The sequence below is a fragment of the Trachinotus anak genome, unplaced genomic scaffold (assembly GCF_046630095.1).
Source record: "Trachinotus anak isolate AG129_WGS33_773 ecotype Australia unplaced genomic scaffold, CSIRO_AGI_Tana_v1 ptg000009l, whole genome shotgun sequence".
Lineage (NCBI taxonomy): Eukaryota > Metazoa > Chordata > Actinopteri > Carangiformes > Carangidae > Trachinotus > Trachinotus anak.
The window spans coordinates 19,263,267-19,288,542 of record NW_027273860.1 but is presented as its reverse complement, the minus strand read 5'-3'; the positions used below and the strand labels follow the sequence as shown (position 1 = coordinate 19,288,542).

The 25,276-nt window shown below is 42.8% G+C and overlaps 1 protein-coding gene across 2 annotated transcripts in view; it reads right to left on the bottom strand.

Annotated features, from left to right (window-relative positions):
• The window catches only part of mpp7a (MAGUK p55 scaffold protein 7a), a 142,676-nt gene that overhangs the window by 11,340 nt on the left and 106,060 nt on the right, over positions 1–25,276 (bottom strand). For both annotated transcript variants that reach the window (XM_071485687.1, XM_071485688.1), the window contains exons 12-14: positions 12,680–12,850; positions 6,752–6,832; positions 3,071–3,164 (exon numbers count right to left, since the gene is read on the bottom strand). In XM_071485687.1, the coding sequence (XP_071341788.1) occupies positions 3,071–3,164; positions 6,752–6,832; positions 12,680–12,850 (346 nt within the window). The remainder of the gene's footprint in view (positions 1–3,070; positions 3,165–6,751; positions 6,833–12,679; positions 12,851–25,276) is intronic.

The following is a 25,276-nucleotide window of genomic DNA, read 5'->3' as shown; positions in this document are numbered from 1 at the left end:
ACTAATTTCTGTGCAGTGCTAAGTATCTAATGCCAATTAATGTCCCTTGGGAGTAACATTAGAATCCTGTCCTGATCTGGCCGACTGTGTCAGCACACTGAGATTCACAGTAGAAATAATGACATATATAAACCCTACAAATCCACAGAGACAGGAGGATCAGTCTCTCGACCACTGACAGATCAGAAGATAGTGTTCTCTAGCAGAACCTAAAAACCAGACTCTTTGGCTGAGTGTGTTTTTTATATAATCTCCTACGCTACCCCTTCAATCAGTAACACCTGTTTGTTCCAGAAAGACCACAAAGCTCCACAAATCCACCAGGGTTTTGGCCCAGCAAAGCAAACTGCATGGGTGTAAGCAAGCAAGCAAACTCTTTTCCACCAGATAATCTTCCTCCCTTTCACACCAAGATGTCATGAAAGGAAAAAAAAAAAAGCCAGTGGCGTATTTTTAGCTGAAAACAAGGAGGAAAAAAGGCAGCGAGCAGAGTAACGACGTGGAAAGAATTTGAAGCTAATAGAGCGGCGTGGTATGTTTGCAGTCAGCTCATGACGAGTGTCGGACAGAATGACTGCCTCACTGTGACCAACGGCATGTAAAAATCAACTTTTATGGTAATTCCCCATGTAAGAAAGTTGTGCTCAGCTTCTTCTTCTTCCTTTCTTTCCTTTAAAAATCTCAACAAACATCAGGCTCCGTTATGGGAAATTCATTTAAGAGCTGACAGTAGCCTGTGTTTAAAAACTCACACCTTGCAACAGCAGTTCTGTGCTGTTTGTCCCCAGAGGAGAAGGTATATAGATCACAGCAAAGCATGCCAGTGGAGGTTTGGCTATATTAAGAGTATGGAGTGTTGCCATTTTGACACAGAACAGGGCTTCCCTTGGGAAAGCTGTTCAAGCTAAACACACGTTGTTGTGGCCCTTTTTATTTCTGTGCATTGTTTCTGCTGCATGCAATGAGGCATAACGCAAACAAGTTCATCTCACCCCTCGCCTGCCTCGCTGCCTTGTAATTTCAGCGTGGAGTGTCCCACGCATCCACCCCACATCACTCACCCCTCCGACTCCCTGAAAAACATTGCATGCCTTGACCTGCACCGCAACATGGCCTAAATATACAGACCCCCTTTCCCTTCTTCTCTCTGCATGCTCTGACACTCAGTATGCACTCACCAGCATGCTTCCCTCTATGTCATATGTGTTTGCGTGAGTAAATGTTTTGCATGTGCACCCTACAATACCCCCCCCCCCCTCCAGCTTGTGTGAGACCAGCAGAAAGGCATCAATCATTCCTCTGACTATTACAACTTGGATTTCAATTGTTGGCCACAAATGTCAAGGCGGGCCGTGGTGCGGCTGCGTTCACAGAGAGCGTCTGAGGAAGGGAGGAAGCAGAGACAGGAGACCTTGGGGCCAGTGTCTGGAGATCTGTTACCGACACAGGGCTCGGCCCTGTCAACACCAGCTCACACTCGGTTACAGAGACACATAGACGACAGCGGGGAGGCTGTGTATGAACAGTGGCAGCACGTCCTGGACCTTTCAGACTGCTGCACTGCCTCTAGTGGTTCACACACGCACACAGAGGGGTTCTGCTGTTTTTATTTGGGTATCACAGACACACAGGGTTTTTCATTAAACTTTGAAACACCACATTAAACACTGCATGTGATTCCTACTGATGTGATTAGTGCTGAAACATGAGTCCATTCATTAACTAGCTGAGGTAAAAAGTTGCCTTAATTTTAATCATCAATTAATGGTTTGTGTTATTAATCAAGCACAAATGCAAAAAAAAACAGCAACATTGTGAATAAACATTTCTTAGTTGCAGCTGCTCAAATGTGACAATTTGCTGCTTTAAATCAATGTAATTTGAAAATTTTCATAGTGTTTCATTGGCTCAGTGAGATGTGACGGATTTTTGTCACTATTTTCTGACATTTTACAGACTTAATTCATCAATAAATCAAAAAAAAAAAACCTATCATCATTATTTATCTGGCTGATAGTACAAAATAGTATTAGGGCACTGTGAGAGAAACACACGTCAAAACTTTGATAATAAAGTCAAAATATTTGGAGGAAAGGTTGTAATATGATATAATGATAATCATTACATCATTATATGACACAAAGTCGTAATATTATGGGATGTTTCCTCCATCGTAGTAAACATGTGAGGGCAAACTGTTTATGTGTCAACAACCTGCAGTTATAGATTCTAACAATAAACATGTTATTATCATCGATTTTAACCGAAATGAAACCAGTTACAGGATTTTCATCCAACATCATTCATCATGACTTTATTCTCACAACATTGTGTTTTTTCTTTCTCATAAAATATTCTTAAAATATTTTGACTTTTCTCTCAAAGTTTTAACTTTATTCTTTAAATAATAGGAATTATCTCAAAATTTAAATGTCTCTATTTTCCCCCCGATCAGTGCCTTTAATACTCTGCTGTGTCAAACAGTAAAAGTACCATTATTAATGAATAATTAGTCATTAAAATTAACTGGGATCAACTTTATGACCTCATGATAAATGAGTGTAAATCTTCATCTCATCTTTTAATGACTCCTAAAGGTTTCCTTTCTCAAAAAAACATGATTATAGTCGAACATCAGGTTGATTACTTCAACCTGTGATTATTCAACACTTGACATTTTAGAACAGAAAAACCCTGAAACACCATTTGTTTGAAAAGAGTCAAGACATTCTCTAACCTGCACATCTTCTCACTTGTTTTAAAAGAAGAAGTACAGTGAAGAGGACTCAAGGAGTGAGAGAAGATACTTGTGGAGGAATAATCAGAGCATATGGAAGAAGAGTTGTGTGACTTTACTTTCACTTGTTTAGACTTTTCTGTGTGCAGCCTGTCTACACTGGAAATTTATTGTTCACACAGTGGAGCACCTGCAGTTTTAAGGCTTTTAAAGCTGTAAACATTCTTATCATGAATGTCTGTATTGTGTGTCCACTGTGTCTGTCTTCCTACAGTGTGTTGGTTGTGTCACCAGTTTTTTTTCTACACTTATACCAGTCCCAGTTGTGCCTACTTGTTGTTGTGGATGTCCGTCTCAAAAAGGTTCTTGGAGATGAAGTGGTACTCCACACCGTCGCTCTCCTGGCTCCTCTTGGCCCGACTCGTGTCTGAGAGGAGGAGCAGAGAGAGAGAAAGAGAGAGTGATTACCTCAAACCCAGACTGTCTGACTCACTGCTGAGGCTGAAACCATCTGAACTGAGCCCTTATTAACATCGCTGGAAGTCTGAAACATAGCGCGCTGGGCCATGCCAACCCTTGTATATATTATTGTGTAATAGCACTATAAAATACACAACCTGTAGAGCTGCAGCACTAAACTCAGACACTTAACTGACATTCAGCAGAGGTTTACTGTGTCTTATTAAATCTGTCTCTTGTAATGTGGCTGCAGAGACTGTAGGAACAGAAGCTGTGGCGTTAGCCGGCAGTGTTAGCCACTGCAAGGTAATTGAGTTTGGGAGCTCTCATTAACATCAAGTCTCAACATTTACTTGGCCGTAAACCATAAAACCTTGCTGTAAAAAGGGCGGCGGGGACGGCGCGTGGGGAGAACGTGAGCAGTGCTGTTGGATGTGTAAGGGCCAAGAGGTCGACTCACACTCCGGCTCGTTTCAGGAATGCTTCAAAGGTCAGAGGGGAGAGGTGTACACCCGTCAGACACTCCGACCAGCTCCAAAACAAACTATTAAACTTTTATCACCTGCAAACAAAACTGCCAAGTCCTGCTTTCCCCTCCTCTGAGCCTTTCTTTTCGTCAGCAGCTGTGCCCTCAGAGTGGACTGGTGCCTTTATTTTATATGGTCCAGACTGATCTGCAGGGTTCATGGAAAACCAATGGTGTGATTTATACGATGTGTCACTCGCTTGAGAAGGAGAGACAGCTGTAAATCCATCCGTGGTGGAGAAGACACTGAGGAAGATCAATGACTTTCTGTCATCAGCCTCAGACAACAGTAGGAAAAACAAGAGAGGGTGAGCAGCCGAGTCACAAGATAACATATACTTATACCTCCTCATTCAGAAACGTGTAAGACAGAGTGCCAAACAGCCTCTGCGTAGTTAGACCAACACCATCCACCGTGCATTATTTTGGCATCTGTTTTGTGGCACAGAAAATAATTACAGTGCAACAAAAGAATGTGCATCCGTTCATTCTCAATTCATGGAAAATATCAGTCAGCTTGGACGGGAATCAAAATGTTTAACCCCTACTCTAATGGCTTATTGCAATGCTCCTTCAGTTTCTTAGACGACTGGTTTACATTTTACAGTGACAAGTAGAGAGAGAGAAAAAAAAAACCAAAAACCGAAGGCTTAACCGGGGCCACAAGCCGGTGGTCTCCCCAGCTCCGGTTTTCAAATTAACAAAAAGGGGTAATGCTTTTGGGCTTAATCCGAAACAACAGCAAGTGTTAAACACATCCATGTGTCCACTGGCAGCAATCAAACATTAAAAAGGAGGGAGATGAGATACTTTCCGAGTCTCTTTCCTCTCAATGAGAGCCAGGACTTGTGCCATACGTCTTCTATATGGGTCAGAATCTGACTGTCTGGGCTCTATTAAAACATAGCATCACAGGTCACATTTGAGAGTAATTAACAGGCCTTGTGGAAAAAAAGGCCCCACCGATGGGATTTTAATACCAGGGACATTTCAAGTGTCAGGCTTTGAATGGGACACATCCATTATGCCGCACGGCATGTAACAAACACGGCAATTAATATCAGCGGACCTCATATTTCCTCAAAACTTGTGTCGCACTTTCCCTCCAAGCCCCAGATGGTAACTACACAAGCGCTAATGCCACTGCCGTACTTAAATGTATAAATCAGAAAGATTTATTTGTCCCAACATGCTGGCTGTGGGACATCTCAGAACTGCCTAAAAAACCTAAAAAATGCTGGCAAAGTGTGGAGAGCTGGTCGTTTGCAGCAGGGCTGGATGGTGTTCAGAGTTATGGCAGGCTGTCGTTAGGTCCGTAAAAGGAGAAAAAGGGAGGAGACAGAGAGGGGATGTGGGGGGGGGGGGGGGGGTGCAGAAAAAGACAGAAAGAAAGTGAGAAATAAATCGAGAAATAAAGGAGAAAGAGTAGCTCAGTGCCAATGCATGAAGCAGTGGAATGGCATGTGTTCAGAGGTAGAAAAACACCATTTCCTCCATCATTTGGAGCTTGTCAGGCAGACTGTGAAAAGCTGACAATTACACAGGAGGAGAACCAAGCGCCGAAGGCCTTGACAGTACCAGCCGTGCCGCCTGAGATCTGCTGCCTGCGTGGTGGTGGTGTGTGTCTCAGACCGGGCCTTCATCGCTCAGGCAGCGCAAGCACTGTCACATGCTGTGAAAATTTAACTGGAACAAGTAAGCTAAACATCCTTCACCTAAAGTGATTATTTTGATTTGTTGCTTAAAAACTCACAGGGTGCACTGGAGCGCTGTGCAGTCGGAATTTGATCTGGCATCTTGTGCGCTTACATTTCTCTGTGAATGTGTTTCCAATGTGTTTGTCTGGGTGGACAGATGTAGAGAGGCTTCGTGGGTGCAAATGGATTCAGAGGATCTGAGAGGGAGGTGTGCGATCCACATGATAGGACAGCTGCAGCGTCACGTTACTTAATGTTTGAGGGGGGTCTTTCCTCAGATAACCCTGACAACGGTAAATGCTGAAAATGCTGCAGGCTTCAAGCCAATTTGCTCTTTTTGCTTATTTAATCTTTATGAGCTCCTTGACGTTGTTGTTGTTTCCAGCTGGAGAATACTGGTTAACTCTATTTGCAATGTTTAGAAATTAGGGCTTGGTTATAAAAGTTTTTGCTTCAACATTTGACCCCTTTCTGCACTAAAAAGAAACTAAAAATTGTCATGTGCTCTTCTGTCTGATGTGTCTTCTTCCATTTAAGATCGTGAATATGAAAAATAAAAAATAAAATAAAATAGGACAGTGGTTCCCAACCTTTCCCAACTCATAGCCCACTTGAAAATCTGTGGGCAGCCCACATCTGGCCCAGTAACAAATAATGCCTTTATTTTTAAGATAATGATCCAACATTCAGGACTGAACTGATCAGGGGAAACACAGAGGAAGATTAATTTTTCTTTTTGTTTGACAGGTCAGGGGGATTTCATTTGTCGGCTCACTTGCAATACCTTCATGGCTCACCAGTGTGCCACTGCCCACAGGTTGGGAACCACTGAAATAGTGGAATAAGAAAATCAAGATGTGACTTTGGGTTTGGGATAATTTGATTCCCTGACTGACTTTATATAGTCTTAAAGTAGAATTTTAATGCTCTATATTGTATGGAAAAAGTGGCCTATTAAACATGTTCAAGGGAGGTTAGGTTTTGTAAGGATAATCACATAATGTAATTAAAAACCTTTTTATTGAAAGTGTACACTCTGTGATTCATTTTTCATTTTTTGGGCCAATTTCACAGCTCACAGTTGTTTTCTATTGTCTCACAGTCTGAATCTGGCACCATGTGGAGGAGGTCAAACACACACACACACACACACACACACACACACACACACACACACACACACACACACACACACACACACACACACACACACACACACACACACACACACACACACACACAGATAAAAGAGAAGAAAAAAGCAGAGAGGAAGACAAATGCTGGATTTGACCACAGTCACAAACAGGGTTCAACTCGACCTCAGTGACTTACGTGGGATGGTCACACTGAAGTGTTGAGGGTCGGCGATCAACAGCTTCCTCTTTAGCTCATTCATTCCGACACCTGTGGGTCCTACACAAACACACAAACACAGGAAACTGACATAAGTCACACAATCCATCACAACCTCTCTCCACTGCTCAAATAGGAAAAATAATATGATCAGATACAAATTATGTTTTTATGTAACTATAATCACATTAAATGCAATAAATGCTAACATCAACATTTAACAGATTCATCATGCATCAAATTTAACATATAAACATTTTTTTTTTACTACAGCAATTCCGTATTATGCTTCCATAAAGCTGAAGCATCAAAAGAGACTTTAAATGAAAGAACCATCACTGCTGAAATGCCTGAGATATCTTGCCATCTCTCAGTCTCTAGCGTGAGTCGTTCTCCAGAAACACTTCGCACAATACAACGTGACATGATCTCCCACTTAAGACCCTGCCTGCAAGATAAACATGACCCTATGAAGTCAATAAACAGGACTAACTCAGAAAACGCTGACCAGAGCCACAGAAGACAGAAAGTTTTATATTTCAACAGGTTGAAGAGGACTCATGGTGAGTGAACTTGTGTAAAATTCACACAGTACATTACAACAATACACCTGCACACTGCACATGTGACCAGTTATTACTACAATGGGAATTGCCGCTGTAATGTGAATTTCCCCTTTTGTATCAATACAGTGACCATGCTTAGTGTACGTCTGTAGCAGGTACAAGCACAGGTGTCTCTTTCTGTCTTTATGTATCATTAAATCAATTTACCACAGTGTGAATTTGATTTAATCTCAAATTAAAACACAATCAACCTGGTTAAAGCCTTTAGAGCAAAGATAATTGATTTAATATGACAAAGCTACAGGATATCTACAATTACAGATTTAACCAGTTCCTCACTCACTGTTGGCAGAACATTAAACCTCCACTACTCTGGTTCACAGTGAAGGCAAGAGAGTCTCCTCCCGCACTGATGCAAGTCAGCTGGATTTTCCATCACATTCCCAGTGGGGAATCTGAGGCAACGAGTGGGAGAGGAGAAGGCAGGAGAAACTATTGGAGTATTGACTATTGATGCATCTGTGGCTCCAGAGGCTGAGACTCATCTCTGGCACTCAACAGAGGCCGACATGTGGAGATGGTAAAGTTCAATCAAACCGAGGAAATAAATTCAATTTACATATTAAGGAACAAAGAAAATTTGGCAGCTTTGCAAAACATTTCATAAACCTATGTAGGTCCTAATTTCATGCAATATGTGGTTAGTAGAAACACATATAAAAATGTGTGTTGTAACGTTGTTTACACTGGTTTTGATTTGCTGGAAGTCACTCTCTCTCCCTTTACTGTTCCCCTCTCTTTCTCTGACAGCCATCCTCCAGGTGGTTTGGTGCTACACCATCTTAATTTGGACCGACTGGCATCGCTGTCACCAACGAACTGGACAAGAAATCAGTGTTGGAGTTACAAGCGCATGGCTTGGCGTTTCAGCTCTGCAGTGTGTGGACAGTTAGAGACAGCGCTTGATCTGGGCTTGACATTCTTCGCATGCCTGACGTTCTGGGCAGGCACTACAATCGCATCAAACCCTATTGGAAATTCATTTCTCCAGGCAAATGTGTTTAGCAGGCCGCTGCTCTAAAACAAATGGACAATGAGTTCACTCAGTGATGCGGATTAGGTGGAAAGACAGGGAAAAAAAATATTTAAAAAAGACAAGCTCTGTATTTTCCTGAAAAAGAGCGCTCCAGTTTCCTCTTGTGCTATCTGCACTTTTTCTATACATTTTATGTCAAGTGTGGAGGGTTTTGAGGTGATCCACAACTGGATAAATAGGTGTGGACAACAAGGCTCTTTTGAGTATAACCTCTGCTTTACACACAAATTCACACCCCATGTGTTCCCTCTCCTTCTGCACCCAGTAACACATGGTTTTGAGTCCTATTGTGCGACTGCTGTAAGTGATAAAAGCTGTTTCCTCAGTGTGCTCACACACAAGCTCGACTGTGAATTCAAAAGGACAAAAAAATAAATAAATAAATAAAACAACAAAGAAAAATACCCTGACCCTCTTTAGAGTGACAGCACGAGGCATTCTGTGGTAACCGTCTCACATAAACAAGCACATGGCCAAGCGAAGACAGCAATCAATCTTAGCTGGGGAGAGGGACTTTTTCAGTAAAAGAAAAAAGTCAGAGAACCTGGGGGTTGAGAGCTCGGGTGATTTATTAAGATGAGGAAATGGAGTTCATTTTGAATTTGTTTCGGGAGCTCGGCAGGAATGCAGCGGCGCTGTTTGAACAAGGCCGTGGACCAATGTTGTTGTAGGTGCTGAAGGTGGCAGAGCGTGGTAATAGAGGCGCTTTTATGAGCCCTATCACAGGGGCGCAGACAGTCCGCCTGGCGGGCCACAAACCTCCACACAGGCTTGTTTGCTTAAATCTGACTGTGGACATCAGGGCCTGAGCACAGGGGACCGACTAACGGCCCTACTTCTGCGTGCTCGTAAAACCATTTTCACCTTGTACATCGCTCCCTTGCTTGCCACTTGTGATATCAATGGTGCATGGCAGCAGGCCTTCTTCAGAATACCTTAGACGACGATTAAAGATTATTCCAGCTGTACCACCGCCTGCCAAGGGGGCCTGACAGGCCCACCATCAGGCATTTTACAAGCAGAAGCAGTGCCCTCTGGCCCTGTTCCACCGTCTGACCTTAAACACGCCACCTCTTTGTGCATTGTTTGTTTTTAACAATGTCCCAATACAACAGCAACATTATAAATCTGAACACTACAATAAAAAAAGGCATAACTCCCAGATTTTCTGGACTAAGCTGCAGCATTTACATTATATTTATGTGTATTTTTCTCCCTCCATCTGTCTCTCTCGCTGGCCCCCTCAGTACTTCTGGCCTTACAGATCGCTGTGCCAGTAAAAGTGTCAGACTTCATTACCACACTCATTAGAGAAGCTGCCTTTAATATCACAAGCTTAATAACTTCCAGGCCAAATGTGGAGCGCATCGAATGCAGTGTGCACAGAAAGGCTGAGGCCAGGCCCTACGAGGCCCGGCTCAGGGCCCCCTGTGCCTCGACCCAGCCTCAAACCTCCTAGCCTGCCCCACATCCAGGGCAGGCGATATTACAGTACTACCACATTTAAAAGATGACAGTTGTGCAATGTGGTAACCACCACCAGATAATTTACAATCTACTACATTTTCAACAGGGCAAAGTCTTAAAATAGAGTTCCCGTTTTATATATTTGGATACCACATAAACATTCACTTAGGCATTAGTGTATTTGAAATATGTTAGGGCTAAACCCCAAACTAAAAACTTTCAATTCATCAAAATCCTACTGCAAGTTCAGTGGGTCGAGTTACACGGAAATGTGGAAATCAGCACACCATTTTGTCAAGTGAAATAATCTGATTTCTTTCAAAACCACCAGTGGTTGGGTCAAACTACTCATGCAGTATGTAAAAATATGTTTTTATTGGCTGTCTGATGTTATAAAAAGTAGAAAAACCCAGATAAGTATCTTGATTTGTTTTTGAAACAAATCTCAGACTCCATTCAAATGCATGAGGTGGGCAGGAGGTCATTCATTAGCTGGTACAGTCAACCTGTGCGTCCACATTAATGAAAACCGCCTTTAGGCCTTCCCAAAAAGAGATGTTTGATATAAAAATAATTTGGGGGGAAAAGGCTGGAGCAGAGAGGAAAAAGTACAGGACTGAGGCCAAATCAGGCTTGGAGGGTTCGGTCCTGTCTGCAAGTCCTACAATAACGCAGACTTGCAGACTTTCCTTCTTCCTCTCTGAAGTATAGCTAATAGTTAATGTAGCTGATAATGTCAGCTAGTGACAGCTGTCATTTCTGCCAACAAAATCATCACCTGCTACAAACAAGACGCCTACTTTTGTCTACATCTGTCTGAAATCAAGGATCCACTGTTATTATTAAAGGTCCCATATAGTATAAAGGTAGATGTCCATGTGTTTTTTGATTATAAAGCAGGTCTAGGTTCTATATTAATACTGTGAAAGTATCAAAGCCTCAGTCCACAGAGAAATGCACACAGCCTGTATTCAGAAACTGAGCCTTAAAACCAGCTGTCAGGACTTCTGGAACTTTGTGATATCACAACAAAGCAGTCACCGCTCTCTGCCATGCCCCAAGCCCAGCCCACCAGGACCCACCACGCAAGACTTGCAGGATTTGGTTTTACCTTAAATCTGCTATATTTTTATTTGATTGCTCAGAAAACAGTCAGCCAATCAGTAGAGAGGCTCTGAGCCTCTACTGGCTGACTCGTTGGCTCAGAACCTGTTGTTACTAGAGCTCCAGAGAGAAGCCTGAGAGAGGAGATGTAAAACTACTTTGAGATGGTTTTTGGTTCTTAAAACCACAAATATATCTTCTTATGGATGTCAACACAGGAAATGTGTAAAATATGAGACCTTTAAGAATTTCAACAGTACATCTGCCATTGTTATCACTGTAAACTGTATATTTGATGCAAATGGTCAATTGCTGGGATTGAAACTGGTCACAGTACAGGTCTGAAGTTACTTTAGAGCAGATACTTCTTGTGGAAAGTGATTTGAAAAAGGTTATATTGTGGAATAATGTGTCCCTGAATAACAGAAAAAAACAGTCAGAGAGAAAAGAGTTGGACAGAAAAGATTTCTAATAAGAAAAATCAAGAGGCTCTGGGGAGAGGAGGAAAGAGAGTGGGAGGCAGGGAAACATAAAGCAGATCTTTCCTTGGCCCTCCGCTTCGTTATGTCTGAAATTGTCCATAGGTTGTCCTCCAAAATCCTGGAAGTTAATTGAAAATATTTACATTAGCATGACAAGTGGGAGAGGTTCAGCATCCTCTGTGTGAGGCTGTGACACACTGGCAGGGAAATGGGTTGGCTAATTAGCAACATGCCTGATGAAGTCCATGCTCTGTGTGGCGTATTTAAGTGAACCAAGGCCTGGTTAATCAAGCTAGGAACACCACTCTGCAGAAATGAAAAAAAAGTAAAGACTGAGACCTTGTTGCCAGTGGTTCTCATTTCTAGAATCAACTCACAAATGCTTAAAAACTGCTGTTGGAATATCTGAAATGAAAAGTTGAAGACAGACTTTTGAGTTCTCATTGATGAATGGAAATAGATTGGAAGGAGTCACACTGAAGATTTAGAGAATGTTTTGTTCCATCTGTGTCTGGGACATTCTTGTCATTTCTTCGCTACAAGTATCAAACCTAAAAAGGAAAATGTGGAAAATCCTAGAACTAACTGATGATATGGTTGGTCCTGAGAAATATTTAAATCTTTACTGTTGCACCTGGCCCAGCACCTAGTTCCAGTTCCACCATTCACTGGCAGCACGTCTCCCAGCCACAAATACAGAATGAGAAACCGCTAAATTCATTTCAAGACCTTGGCACATTATAAAGCTTTCTGGAGGGCTTTGTAACACCCGCTCCTCCAGGCGAGTGTTAACAATTCCATCAGCTTGAAAAATTGAAGGGACGTTGAGGGTGAGGTGCCGTAAATGAAAGTATTAAATGTGACTGATTAATATGAGGCCTGCTCTGTAGATTCCATCGAGTGCTAAAAAGTCTAAACTGAGGAGGTCCAGGATGACTGTGACTGAGTCCCCGCGTTGGGAAGCTCATTTCTGGGGCTTGGGGTCATGGGAGGGCAAGGTCGGGCCACCAGGGGCTTCTGGAGCTGCAAAGCTGTGAGTCACAGAGCCGGTTCTGTGATCTGTATCTGGCACCATGCTGGAAGGTGAGGATTTTTATTAAAATCTATGGTGTCTGCAGTGCCAGGTTTCACAGAAAGAGAGCTGTCTGAATCTCAAAAACAGAGTGTGAGGTAAGTCCTGCTCTCTACTCACCTACTAGGACCACCAGCCTGTGTTTAGCCCCGCTCTGCCTGCGGTATGGGGTGACCTCCTCATACGTGGGCACGTCGGCCATATCGTACATTTCGCTCTTCTTACACTCGTACATGGACTTGTTGGTCTTCTTGTCTCTCCTGCTGAGACGGAAGCTTCTCCTGAACCCAGCTGGAGGTCAGAATGAAATGACAGAGGAGATGGAGAGAAACACATTAATCTACAAGATACACGCACACACGAAAAGTTTGTGTCAGCATCTGTGTCTATGACGTACAATGCAACTGTATGTACACATAAGCCTGCAGCTGTGCAATTCGATTTATGGTCGTTTCAGCGTCTTGGCAAACACCTCCACACGGCTCGATGTCCAATACCTAATATTGTATTGTGCAGCTCAGTTTTATGACCGCTATCTTTGCTGTAGGTGAAAGAAGGACTGCCTAACACTCGGCCAAACAGTTTCCCTGGATATCGTAGTCAAACACTTTATTCACATTTTCCCCTGGTGACATGTAACAGAGTTTTTATTCTTTTGTGCGTGCACATACTGTATCTCTTGAGGACAGTGGTGAGGTTTTAGGACTATCAACTGCACTATGTTGTGTTAATCAAGGTACGAAGAACTCATCCTTGTTCTTTAAAGTTCCTCTCCAAACTATATACACACACACACACACACACACACACACACACACACACACACACATATATATATATATATATATATATATATATACTCTGCTATGATTAATATTTTGTTTAACATGGTTTCCCCACATAAAGAGAAAAAAATGGAAACTGGGGCTGGAAGCTCTTCTACTCTCACTTCCTCAATGAGAAATTCTGGATCAGGCCTTGTGCCCCGCCCACCACTGCTTCTTGCACTTGGTTGGCAGATGAAAGAGCAGAGAGTATCAAGATGGTTACAGGAGGAAATATCAGAGCGAGTCAGCCACATGTTTGAGCCTCAGTCAGACCCAGGCTCAGATGAGGAGTCTGTTGAGCTCAGAATCAGAGACTATCAACGTATCAGAACGGTTAGGGTAATTTGCATCTTTTAATTGTTAATGTTGTTTGTTAGCTTGTAACTGGCAGTGGCTGACACAGTGTTAGCGGTTATGCTAATGCAGACTTGTGCTCTCTGTGCTGACAAGGTTTCAGTGATCAGTGAAAGAGCAGAGAGTATCAAGATGATTAAGCCTCAGTCAGACTCAGACCCAGAAGAGAAGTCTGTTGTGCACCAGAATCGGTGACTAGCAGACGTTTCAGAACATATCAGTGCAGCTCCAAGTTGCAGCTTCAAGGTGGAAATACTCAGTCATGACGTTGACTGATTATTTCGCTCATGATATGTCTTGGATAAAAACATCACATGGACATATTAACAAGGTTAAAAACTTGATGTTCTTATCATGTAATCGACTCCTCCAGTATGTGAAATTACTGCTGGTTGTTTCGTGGTTGTTCACGTCACTGTCAGGCTATGATTTGCTCTTCATTCACACTGAAATTTTAGATAGTGGTGAGGTATACATGTGCCAGGCCTATGTACAGTATGTGTTTGTCACTCACCCTCACAACGGCTTCTTAACATACAGCATACCGAACTTTTACAGCATACAAAAAAGTGTGCTTGCCTGGATCTGATGATCTACAACAGTATCAAATTTGAGGACTATGGTTTCATATTCATGACAGATGTTGGGTGAAACTAAAAAAAGAGGTAAATCTCCAGAACCCAGGATGTCCAATATCTTATTTCTGTGCATGGTCATGGTTGTTTTCAGCCTCCTTTGTCATTATTTCACTTAATCAGTAATTAATGAACTCAAAAATACAATGCAAGATGCCAGCGTGAGATTAAGGCAGCATGAAAATTATGGACTGAGAGGAGATCAGGAGTTGACACAACTCCTGATACCCCCCCACCCCCCCACCCCTTAATACTTTCCACAACATTTTCAAACCGCTGTGGGGCTGTGCAGACATGCAGCAAAGCAAACGAGTCTGCATTTTCCCCTGCTTGTTCTTTTCCAAACAGTCTCTTAATAAGGGATGGAGCAACAGGCCTATGATGAGTTACAAATGAAACACGCTGTAAGTCATCGGAGCACAATAATAATGTTTTTGCATTGACTTGTGTATATGTATGAGTGTACACACGTGCTCGAGTGCTGAATATAGTGTTACATTGAACATTTAGGGGAGACTTTGTTCCACTGTGGGCAAGTTGTGGCTTAAGTTGTCTGTGCCATTCCTCCTGTGGTTAATCTACTCATTCAGCACCCACACAACTCCCACCCCCCCCCACCCCCCCGGGGAGTATTACCCTCTGCCACACAGTGGAAAGCATACACCACTCATCTGCATTTCTCCTGTAAAGATATCAAACTGTAACCAGTATCCACAAGGGTTGACATCATTACAATAAACAGTGGGAGTATAATGTTAATGATATCCCACTGAAAGCGAGACGTCAATTTGCTGAAAGTTCAACAACCGACGACCCACTCTGGTCAGTCATTTATCAAGACATAAACACACAATTGGCTAATTGGGCTTTAAATAATACTATGAAAGTCATTAATTCTGTCGGTCTTGGAGGCTGACAAGCTGCCATCTCACTGGCTCAGACCACGGGCTCTCTCTGCTACTTTCCACAGGGTAGGCAGGTGCACAAGGTTTCATTCTGAGGATAAAATCACCATCCCTCAGGAATCTATTGTTCCTCAAATTCACTGAACAGGGAGAATTCTCCTACAGACCAACGGTAAACAAATAAAAGCCCCCCCCCCGACAACCATCTCGTCTCTCAGTACCAGTGCAGACTGAGTTTGACAGTGGGGATGGAAATTAATTTGATCCAGAATTAAGGAATGATTCCCGTCTTGTTCAAATGAATAAAACCTGCCTGTTTGTCATGAAAAGCCTCAGCTATGCTGGAACACAGGCATGTTTGTCACAGGATGATCCAAGCATGAGGGTTACAAGTAAGAAAAGGAATGCATGATACCTCTTCTAATGGTTTGACAGGTCAGAATCGAATTTATTGACAATAGCTCTGTTTTGAATTTCCCTGGAATGAGAGCTGAGTAGTGGCAGTTGTCTTGGAGTGTTTTTCTGCAAAGGAGCGCCGTGTGTCCAGGGATGTGGAGTTTAAGTTTCCTTGCTTAAGCCTCTCACACACACACACGCACCTCATAATGGTGTGCACCAGGCCGTGACTGGGTAATTGCCAGAACTGCAACTGAAAACTTGTATGTACGCACACACACACGCACGCACTTTCTCTCAAACACACACATACAGACATTTTGATTCTAAGTCTTTTCAGTGAAACAGAAACATGAAAAAAAAGTTGAGGAAAAAGAGATGAGCATATTTAACACAGTGTAAACACAAGCTGTGACTGCACACACATACAGAGACACACACACACTCACACAATTGTTTGGAAGTCGCCAGCAGTCCTGCAAGCCCATTTTCCAGTGTGATAATATCTTACAGCCACGTAGGAAATTCAGCGTGTGCGTAAAGAAAGCGCCCGGAGGCCTCTGCAAACTGTGAATACAAACTGCCCACTCGGACACTAACATCCTGTGAATTACTACAACCCCACATCTGTAAAAGAAATGGCTACAACTGTAAAAGAAAAAAAAATAGCAAAGTATGGTGCAGTAAGACAAATGTTCATAAAAAAATAACAGATGACTCAAAAAGACTCAGCTCGTGCATTTGCCGGTGTATGTCTGAAAGAGGAGAAGCCTGAGAACAATACAAGCATCAGGTCTTCCAGACGTCACGCGTAGGCGATCGCTGAGATGACAACACAGAGAGGGATAAAAAATGACTGCATTTTCTCTCCAATCAAACTTTATTTTGTGCAGACAGAAACAGGAAGTGAGGGGAAGCTCAGGCTCAGTCAAACCACCTGTAGCGAGGCCCCAGTGCAGGGAGGGCCACTGTCTAGGGCCCCTTGGCCTAACTGGAGTAGACCGTGCTGACAGCTGCTGTGCCACCCCAGCTCTCCCGGCTGGGGCCCTCTCTCCTTGGAGCTAATGGAGACGATATCTATGGAATTAATCAGGCATGGCAGCTGGGGATTAAGTGAGAATTACGCCCTCGGCTCGATGCCGCACGCTGCGGTTTAACGCTGTAACACTAAGTCCCATTCGTGGGCACCAAATGTGGGAAGCATTACCGGCTCTCTCGGCCTCATTATGTGTGCCCATGACTGGCTTGGTTGGAAGGGATGAGGAAAGCTCATGGTAGGGAGCTAGGGAGGTGGAGGATGCTTTCCACACTGTCAGCCATTATTACCCCAGCAGTGAATAAAAGGAAGAGAAACATTGCTGCTCATAATGACAGAAATACAAAAGACTAGGGTAGACAGATGGCCCGCTCTGCTTGATTTATCAACAATTTTCTGTGCTTGCATAATACAAGGAAGCATGCTTGACTATCAAGGCCAAATATGCTCAGATTTCTGGAGATTTCAGATTACTGTGAAGGCAGAAGTTGAGACATGTCACTGTAGTTCAAAGCAACATAGTGTAAAAGGTCTCCAGAGGATTCAAGTTCTCGAGGAGAGGAATCAGGAGAGGGGAGGACTTAGGAAAGGAACTAGGAGAGGGGACGAGAAGAATCAGGAGAGGAATCGGGAGAGGGATCAGGAGAACAGAAGAACTGGGAGAGGAATAAGTAGAGGAAAGGAATCATGAGAGGAATCAGGAGGAGTGAAATCTATAGAGGAAAGGAATCTGTAGAAGGAGAGGAGAGGAGAAGATGAGTCAGAAATAGAACCAGGAGAGGAGAGGAATCAAGAGAAGAGATGAAACACAAGAGGAGAGGAAGTTGGAGAGTAATCAGAGGAGGAAATCTGTAGAGGAAAGGAAATTGAAGAGGAAACAGGAGAGGAGAGGAGAGAAGGGAGGAGAGGAAAGGAGAGGAGGATGTAAAAAGGACAGCAAGTGAAAAGAAGGAAGTGGATATATCCAGACATTTGTGTGTCCTTCAGATGCTCCCCCCACAAAACTGCTAAAAGGCATCTGTGAAAATAATTATGCTACAGTAGTAAAGTAGACTCCATGGCTGATCTTGGATATTTGATTGTATAAAGAGTCTAAATGCTTCCGGCAGTAGCACACATATAGTACACCTATTCCAGCCTCTGGATGAAGTCTCAGCTGATGTACTTCATTTCTCTGGTAATAAGTGCAATCAAAGTAAAAGGTGAGGTTTGCTGGTGTGACATTTGAAATATGTAAGTGTAGCAGTCCACAGTGGTGAACCCGTGAGCGTTATCTGGGGGGAACTCATTCAGAGAGTATTTTCCATGGCCATCGCACAAAGCATTTGGAAAGTGGCACCTAACCCAAGTGTTACTGGCTTATACGGTGAAATAGCGCTCTAGACCTTTGGCTGCAAGAGGTCCATTTGTGTTGAGTGCTATTTGTTTTTCCCCTCCGTCTTATCCCACAGCTCTTTGGGCTCAGGAATGTCTCGTCTCAAAACGATGCCTGATGCCTTATGTGTTGGCAAAAAAAAAAAAAAAAAAAAACACTGCACGCACACTCAAGTACCTCTGGAGTCCTTGAAGCCACTATCAACATGCCAAAAGGGGCCGCTTAGAGCCAAAAGTAATGAGGCTAAATGCCTGCTTTCCTGTTTGTCTCATCAGTCTGATGTTCAGACAGAGAAGATGCTCTACAACAAAGCCACTATGGGGAAATTCCACATCTCTTTTCCAACTCTTCAAACAACTACAGTGGTTGGTTGCTAAAGCTGATAAATGAACACCTGTCCAACCAGTGCATATACCTGCTTTAATAGTATCCATATGTTGGCTATCCATTAAAATGCATATCATCTTATAAAGTAAGGTTCCCTTCTGTCTGGACCATAGACTGTATATAAAGATGGATGTGGCCTCCGTGACGTCACCCATAGGAGCTGTTTTGAAGCTCAGAGTGGGCTGCTCTGCTGTCGCCATCTTGGCATTGCCTGACTTTGCCTAAGTTCCTTGGCAAATGGTCAAAAAGGTGGGGCATGGGTGGACCTGAGGCTTTGGTGCATGCCAGTTTGTGGCAAGCATATGCTCACCCACCTGCCACTCAAAGTGACCACACCTTGAATTATGCAGTACTTTAAGCCGTAACAGGTGAGTTATATAAAAATTCAACCCCGTACAGTTGTCTTTAAAGAGGAAATCAGCTATAGAGACCAAAACTGTGTTTTCTACCAGGCTGTAAACATGTTTATTTCTGCTGTTAAGTTGGCATTTTAACATCAGAGTCTATGGGATTGACTCACCTTTGGAGCCAGCCTCGAGAGGCCATTCAAGGAACTGCAGTTTTTGGCACTACTGGGTTGGCTTCAGTTTTCCGCCCCGGAGGTTGCTGCCTGGTCTGGACCCGGATTGGAGGAAAAACTCACTAATCCCAATGTACTGGCTCCTGCACATCCACAACTATTGAACCTGGAGCCCGATTCCATCTCATTTTTGAAATGCAGAGATTTTTTTTTATTTTATTTTAGTTTGTGACACTTTCCATTTTTTTCCATGATAATTGGATTGTGAGAAGCTGATGGATTTCCCAGCCTTTCTTTGTTCAGCTTTAACTGATTTGGAACTTCTTGCTTGCCCTCCATCCATCCACTGTCTTCCTCTCTGGATGTTCAGTGTGTAACATTTTGGGATTATGATAGTGACGTGAAATGTCATTTTCTGGTTATGATCTGAGCTGAATGCACTGATGGATCACTGGAAAAAGAAATCTCTTAAGGCATATTCAACACAAAAAATATGAACCCTGGGTGTCAAAACTACTTTAATTCTTCAGATGGAAATGAAGAGTTGAAAATCTTTAAGCACCGTTTTCTAGAAAGGTTTGATAATAAGGCATCATGGGACACAGTTTTCCTCCTCCTAACTTTCATTCTCTAGTCTGCTGGCTCTAAAATCAAGTAACATCTGAGCACAGGAATCTGCTCGCCCCCGAGTAGTGCTCGAGGATCGCTTTTGGCAATGGACCCTACAGACGTTGCATCACTGAGAGAGGCATGAAGGGAAAACAAACCAAAAACTAAGGACAACAACTGCCTACCCCCTCCCACCGCCTCCTCTATTTCCCCATGCAACCTCAGTAGCATTACAAAAGCATCTGTAAGTTCTAGGATTTCAAACTTTAAGGGACGGGCCAACTTTAAATCATACAACCACATCCAACAGGCAGAAAAGCCATGCAGCAAGTACTCTCATAGAGAAGATGTTATTATAACTCACAGTTTTTTTTCCTCTCCTCCTCCTGAGGTTCTCTCATTTCAGTTAAACCTCAATCTAGGCTGCTGGAGTCCAAAAAGGCTGCTAACCCGCTAGAGTCCTGGATGTTGTTTGGGTACCAAGGAGGAAGAGGAGAGGCTGAGGTCATTGACCTAACAGAGGAGGCAGGGTGACAGTGAGGGCAAGCCTGAAGGGGACAGAGAGGGATGGAAAAAACTGACTGGTGTTTGGCGTAGTTCGGCTTTGGGAAGTGACCCTGATTGAGCTTGGCAGACATGGCTCAAACTTTGTATTTAAAAACTCATGTGCACTGGATATCCCGTGAAATCTGGGGTCTAAATGTGTGTAGTGTGCAAGGAGAGCTCTGAGGCTAGCTCACCTCTTGACCTTAACATCTGAATATAGACTGAATGGGAAAGAGAGATACAGAAAGAGAGATGGACAAACAGAGGATTTGTGTATGAGCCAGTCAAGATGGCCTGTGGTCCTCCCGAAGGACGATACCTTATGATTTGTCGGGAAAATGACAGTGGTAATAAAAACATGATGGGGAACATTTTCTGTACAAGACAGAGAATTGGAAGCAGCTCTCTGGAAAGGGCTGCTGAACCAAAGCGGGCCACGGTAATTGTCATTAAATCTGACTGGGACCACATCAACGAGGCCGGTCCTCAGCTGGACCTCCGGAACAAAGCATGGAAAACAAGCCGTCCTTTTAACCCAAATCCATCCAGAACCATTCTCAAAGATGTCCTCAGACCCACAGCAGAGGCAGAACAGGATAACTACCACATTCTGCAAATCCATGATCTGCCAGTGCACTCATGCTGTCAGCAAAGGAGCAGAAATAGCACAATGTAGGCTAGTGTTCCACTACAAAATTACTTTTTGTGTTTTTACATGGGAGTCTAAGTTGAATCAGTTGTACCGAAAACACTCTGGGGGTTAGAGGTACATTATGAAAAGCAGAGAACTATTTATTTGTGAAACATGGCACAGACACTAAGTGTTAATCTATGAAGGAAAGGGCTGAAGAGTCAAGGGACCATTAACAGAGACGACACATGGAACTCTAACACAATGATGTCCACTGTCTTCACTGGTTATTTGTCAATGCAACACCAACATCATGAGGGAAAAAAAGAGGAAAAAAGGAAAGAGAAGAAGACAACATCTCTCACCTAGGTGGAGTCCGCTATTATAGTCAGCATCCTCTGGTGATGAGAAAAGAAAGACAGAAGAAGAAGCCAGAAGAAAGGCACAAAATCATGTTAAAGAGAACAGTCTGACACGGCAGCAACAGGCACCTACCCCTCTTACCAAGAAGTCCATAGATGTACATGAGAAATAACACACAGGTACAGTTAATTAGTAATCAGCTAGTTGGAGTTAATCATGTCCAGATTGTCCAGAGTGACAGCCCTTGATGTGGTGGTAAAAAAGAAGAGAGGTTAACTATGATCTCCAACTGATGATCATGAGATAACAAAGAAAAACAAAAAAAAATTCTTTATTTTTTCCTCTAAAACTTAAAAATTTGGGTCTACACTCCACCACATCACTGGCCATTGCTTTGGATGTTTTTTTGGAAGTCAATGAGTCATTTATTATTATGAGTCAGTTCGGCAGGTGCAAGATTACTGGAGATGTACATGTGGAGGGATGATTCTCCAAACGATGTCAACTCTAATGAAAATGACAAGTTAGCTGGAGAGAGATGAAGCTTTTGTATAATGCAAGAGCCAACAACCTGCAAACTCTCCACTCTTAAGAGAAGAAACTGAAAATGACATCTGATGTTTTCCCTTAAGAGCGATTAGCTTAGACATGGGAAGACAGGCCAAATGAAAACAGGAAGGATGGAGAGCAGAGGTGAGAGGTAGACCTTTCATTACACACAAGGATTATGGAGGGGAACTGGTCACCAAGGGTTTTACTGTTTGTGTATTACAATGCTATCAGCCATCAGTTAAGCCCTAATAATACCTTCAATCTCCTCAGCTGTGAATGCAATAGAAGCAAGGAGTGGAAATGAGTCACAGTTAGAGAAAATGTAGGATTTACAAGAAGTAAGTTGAGGAATGAGATAAGAGAATAAGAAGAAGGAACCTACCAAACTCTACCGCCACATCGTCTTAGAAAAGCAAAACAAAAGACAAAGAGAAAAGTTACGATCTTAGCTGATTATGTGAAACATCCTAAACTGAACTATTACTCTAAGCTGCTTTGTGTCTGTGTATTATAAGTAGAAGTGTTCCAATTCCAATACTAGTATAGGAAATGCCTAAAATACTGGACACAGATACCACATAATCTATTGATAAACTTCACAACCAGATAAGACAGCACAATTCTCGGTAATCAATTCTTCTTTGTCGCACTAAAACACTAGCCTGAACAGGAAGTTGCCCAGTGTAGAATTAATTTCTTGCAAATAGTGGAACATTAGTCGTCCAGCTGTCCAAAGCCAGACCCAGATGTTGTCCTATCCAGACCCAGACCTATAACCTACAAATTATTGATAATTACTACATTTTGATGGAGTGCTTCTGTTTTATCCGGCACAGTTTTTCTAGCCTTTACAGCACTGATCATGTGATTCTACTCAGCCAATCACTGTGACTCAAGTCAGTGAGTGAGACACACAAACGGTGAGAAGAGAGACAGTTGGAGAAATAAGTCGCAGAGCCTCAGCATATGACAGCTCGCAGTAGGAGGCTACAACAGTTTTAAAATCTTTTTCCATGTGTTGTCAAGTATGAAAAAACCCACAATGAACACTGTAAGAGGACTACTTGATTACTATAAACAATTATTTAAAGAGCATATAAAAATACATAAATAAATACATAAATAAACAACATTCGTATAGGAATTATTGCGTCCCAAGCTTTTTGATCCATATAAAAGGTTTCCACTGTAAAAAGATAAAGGGTTTAACCTGAGATATGTCATACAATAATGACAGCACTCATATCACTTCCATACATCCATACAGGGTCAGCAGTACAGCTGATAACATTTTTTTGGATCAGTGGGATCGGAACATCTCTAATTATTAATTAATTATTAATAATTGCACCAATCACCAAAACAAATTCCTTGTATGTAGAAACATACTTGGCAATAAAACTGATTCTGATTCTGATTATAAGATACACTAGTAAATGCGAGCTGAGTCATTTATCATACAAAACTGAAACAACTTCTAATTCTATTTCATTTTGTAATGTTTGCGAAAAAACATTACACTTCGCTACCACACAGTTACATCACTCTATAGTTACTGCTATTGTATCTACCAGTAAAACAACTACATTAAAAATAGATAGATAAAAATGAACTCCAAGGCCGATTACCAGCTTTTCTGGGGGTTTCAGGCACATCTCACAGTGTTTCTCACAGAATGGAGAGCTTAGCGCTGACGGATGTGGGTGGGTTATAATCGTGTGAAGTAAGGAAATTTGAGGGTGATTGAAATCTTGAACCAAATCCAGTTCATGTAAAGAAAACTCCATCTGCTGATGAGGACCATGAAAGGCTGTTTTAAATTTTGGAAAAAGCCAGTAAGAGGACGTTGAGTTATTTTTATTGTTAAACTATGAGAATGAACTTTCACACTCGACTAAGGTAATATTTCTATTATTTTGATATGACACATTCATATCCAGTTACCTAGTGAGACAATGTCTGTGGTGCATGTTGGTGGTGCATCCTGTGAGACTTCACAGAGAGAAACATATTTAGATTCAAAAACATGCTACCCCAACATGCTACTAAATATTGATATGACCTCTATGATGACCTCGAGGGGAGGGATGCAGTCCATTCAAATTCAAGAAAGCTTTTGAAATGACTCCAGATGTTTGAAAATGCCATCCAAACAGCTATAACATGATGGTTTCAAAATGATAGCTGAGGTAGGATCTGTGTCTGTGTGTGTGTGTGTGTGTGAGCGTTAACATTTGGAGGCACTTATAGATGCTTCCTCCCCTTCACGTGTTCCCATTTGGCCAAACAAGGTTAAATCAAAACATACATAACACCATCTCACACAGTATGGGAGCTCGCCTTGTAGCGCCGTGTTCATTTCCCAGAGCGCACTGCAGCTCAGGGAGATGTTGCATCACAGTCGGAGTTAATGACTAGCCAAAACAGCAGTCAGGACCAATCAGTGCAAAGGTTGTTTCTTGCTAGAAATGTCTGGCCGGCGAGCAGTGATTGTTTTGAAGTGTGGAGACAAACGCGTCCGCCTTTATCTGACATCTTGTTTCACATGTTAGTGTTCACGGCAATGTTCCTACTGATGTTGCCCTCCTCTTGTTGTAATGTGACATTTTAAGTTGAACCAGCACCTAAACCACAAGGTATTTGGAGGAGGAGGGGGGACAGAGGGAAACTTGAAAGAGGAAACAACAAGCACAATACGACAGTGATAAAGCTATCTAAAGTCCTTCCAAGTGCTGCTCTTACTTCACTCTGGAAGGCTTTCATCTGGTGCCTATCTGCCACAGGAATGGTTCACAGTGCCTAATGGCCTTGTACACCAACATTCCCAGTCTAATGAAACACTGTGCGATAAGGCTGCAGAATGTAAATTGACAGGGTGCTGTCTATCTCAGAATGCTTTCATGGTGGAGGGGAAACCTCGTCCTCTGCCTCTCCGAGCTGTGAGAAAGAGCTGAGGTCATGATCTGATGTGAGTGCATGTGAAGGGCCAGGCCTGCAGCGACGGTGGCAGCCGAGCCTATCATTTACTGAGCGCAGGGAGCAATGGCCGCCCAGACTGTGGCTTCCAGCTTTTGCAGACACCTCGCAGTCAACCAGTCTACGACCACTCAGCTAACCAGCCTTAGTGGGTGCTTCATGGCAGAGTCACACCCCCCCTGGAAAGGGACACATGCTTAGGGGTGTATCATATATCACCCACATACCAGAGATTTACCACAGAGGATGAAAGAGGGGGTGAGACGAGGGTAGCACTGGAAAGAAGAGGAGGGGATGGATGGTTAGGAAAGAAAGACTGTTTGTCTTATTACAATATGGGCTCTTATTTCTGTACTTTTGGATGCCGTTTCAATGGATTATGATGACTTTGTACTCATCACTGTAGGTACTTTTAATCTGTTGGATATTACTGGATTATACTTGGCTTTAGAGCTGTGACTTATACCTGGCACAGTCGACCATCCAGCAGTGAGTCAGTGCAGCACTAGCACTGCTAGAAAATCTTTCAGCTGTCTCTTTACAGTGGAGAGAGAGACAAAGGAATGACCCCCAGTCAGCACTCCGTTAATGGCCCTGAGTTATGA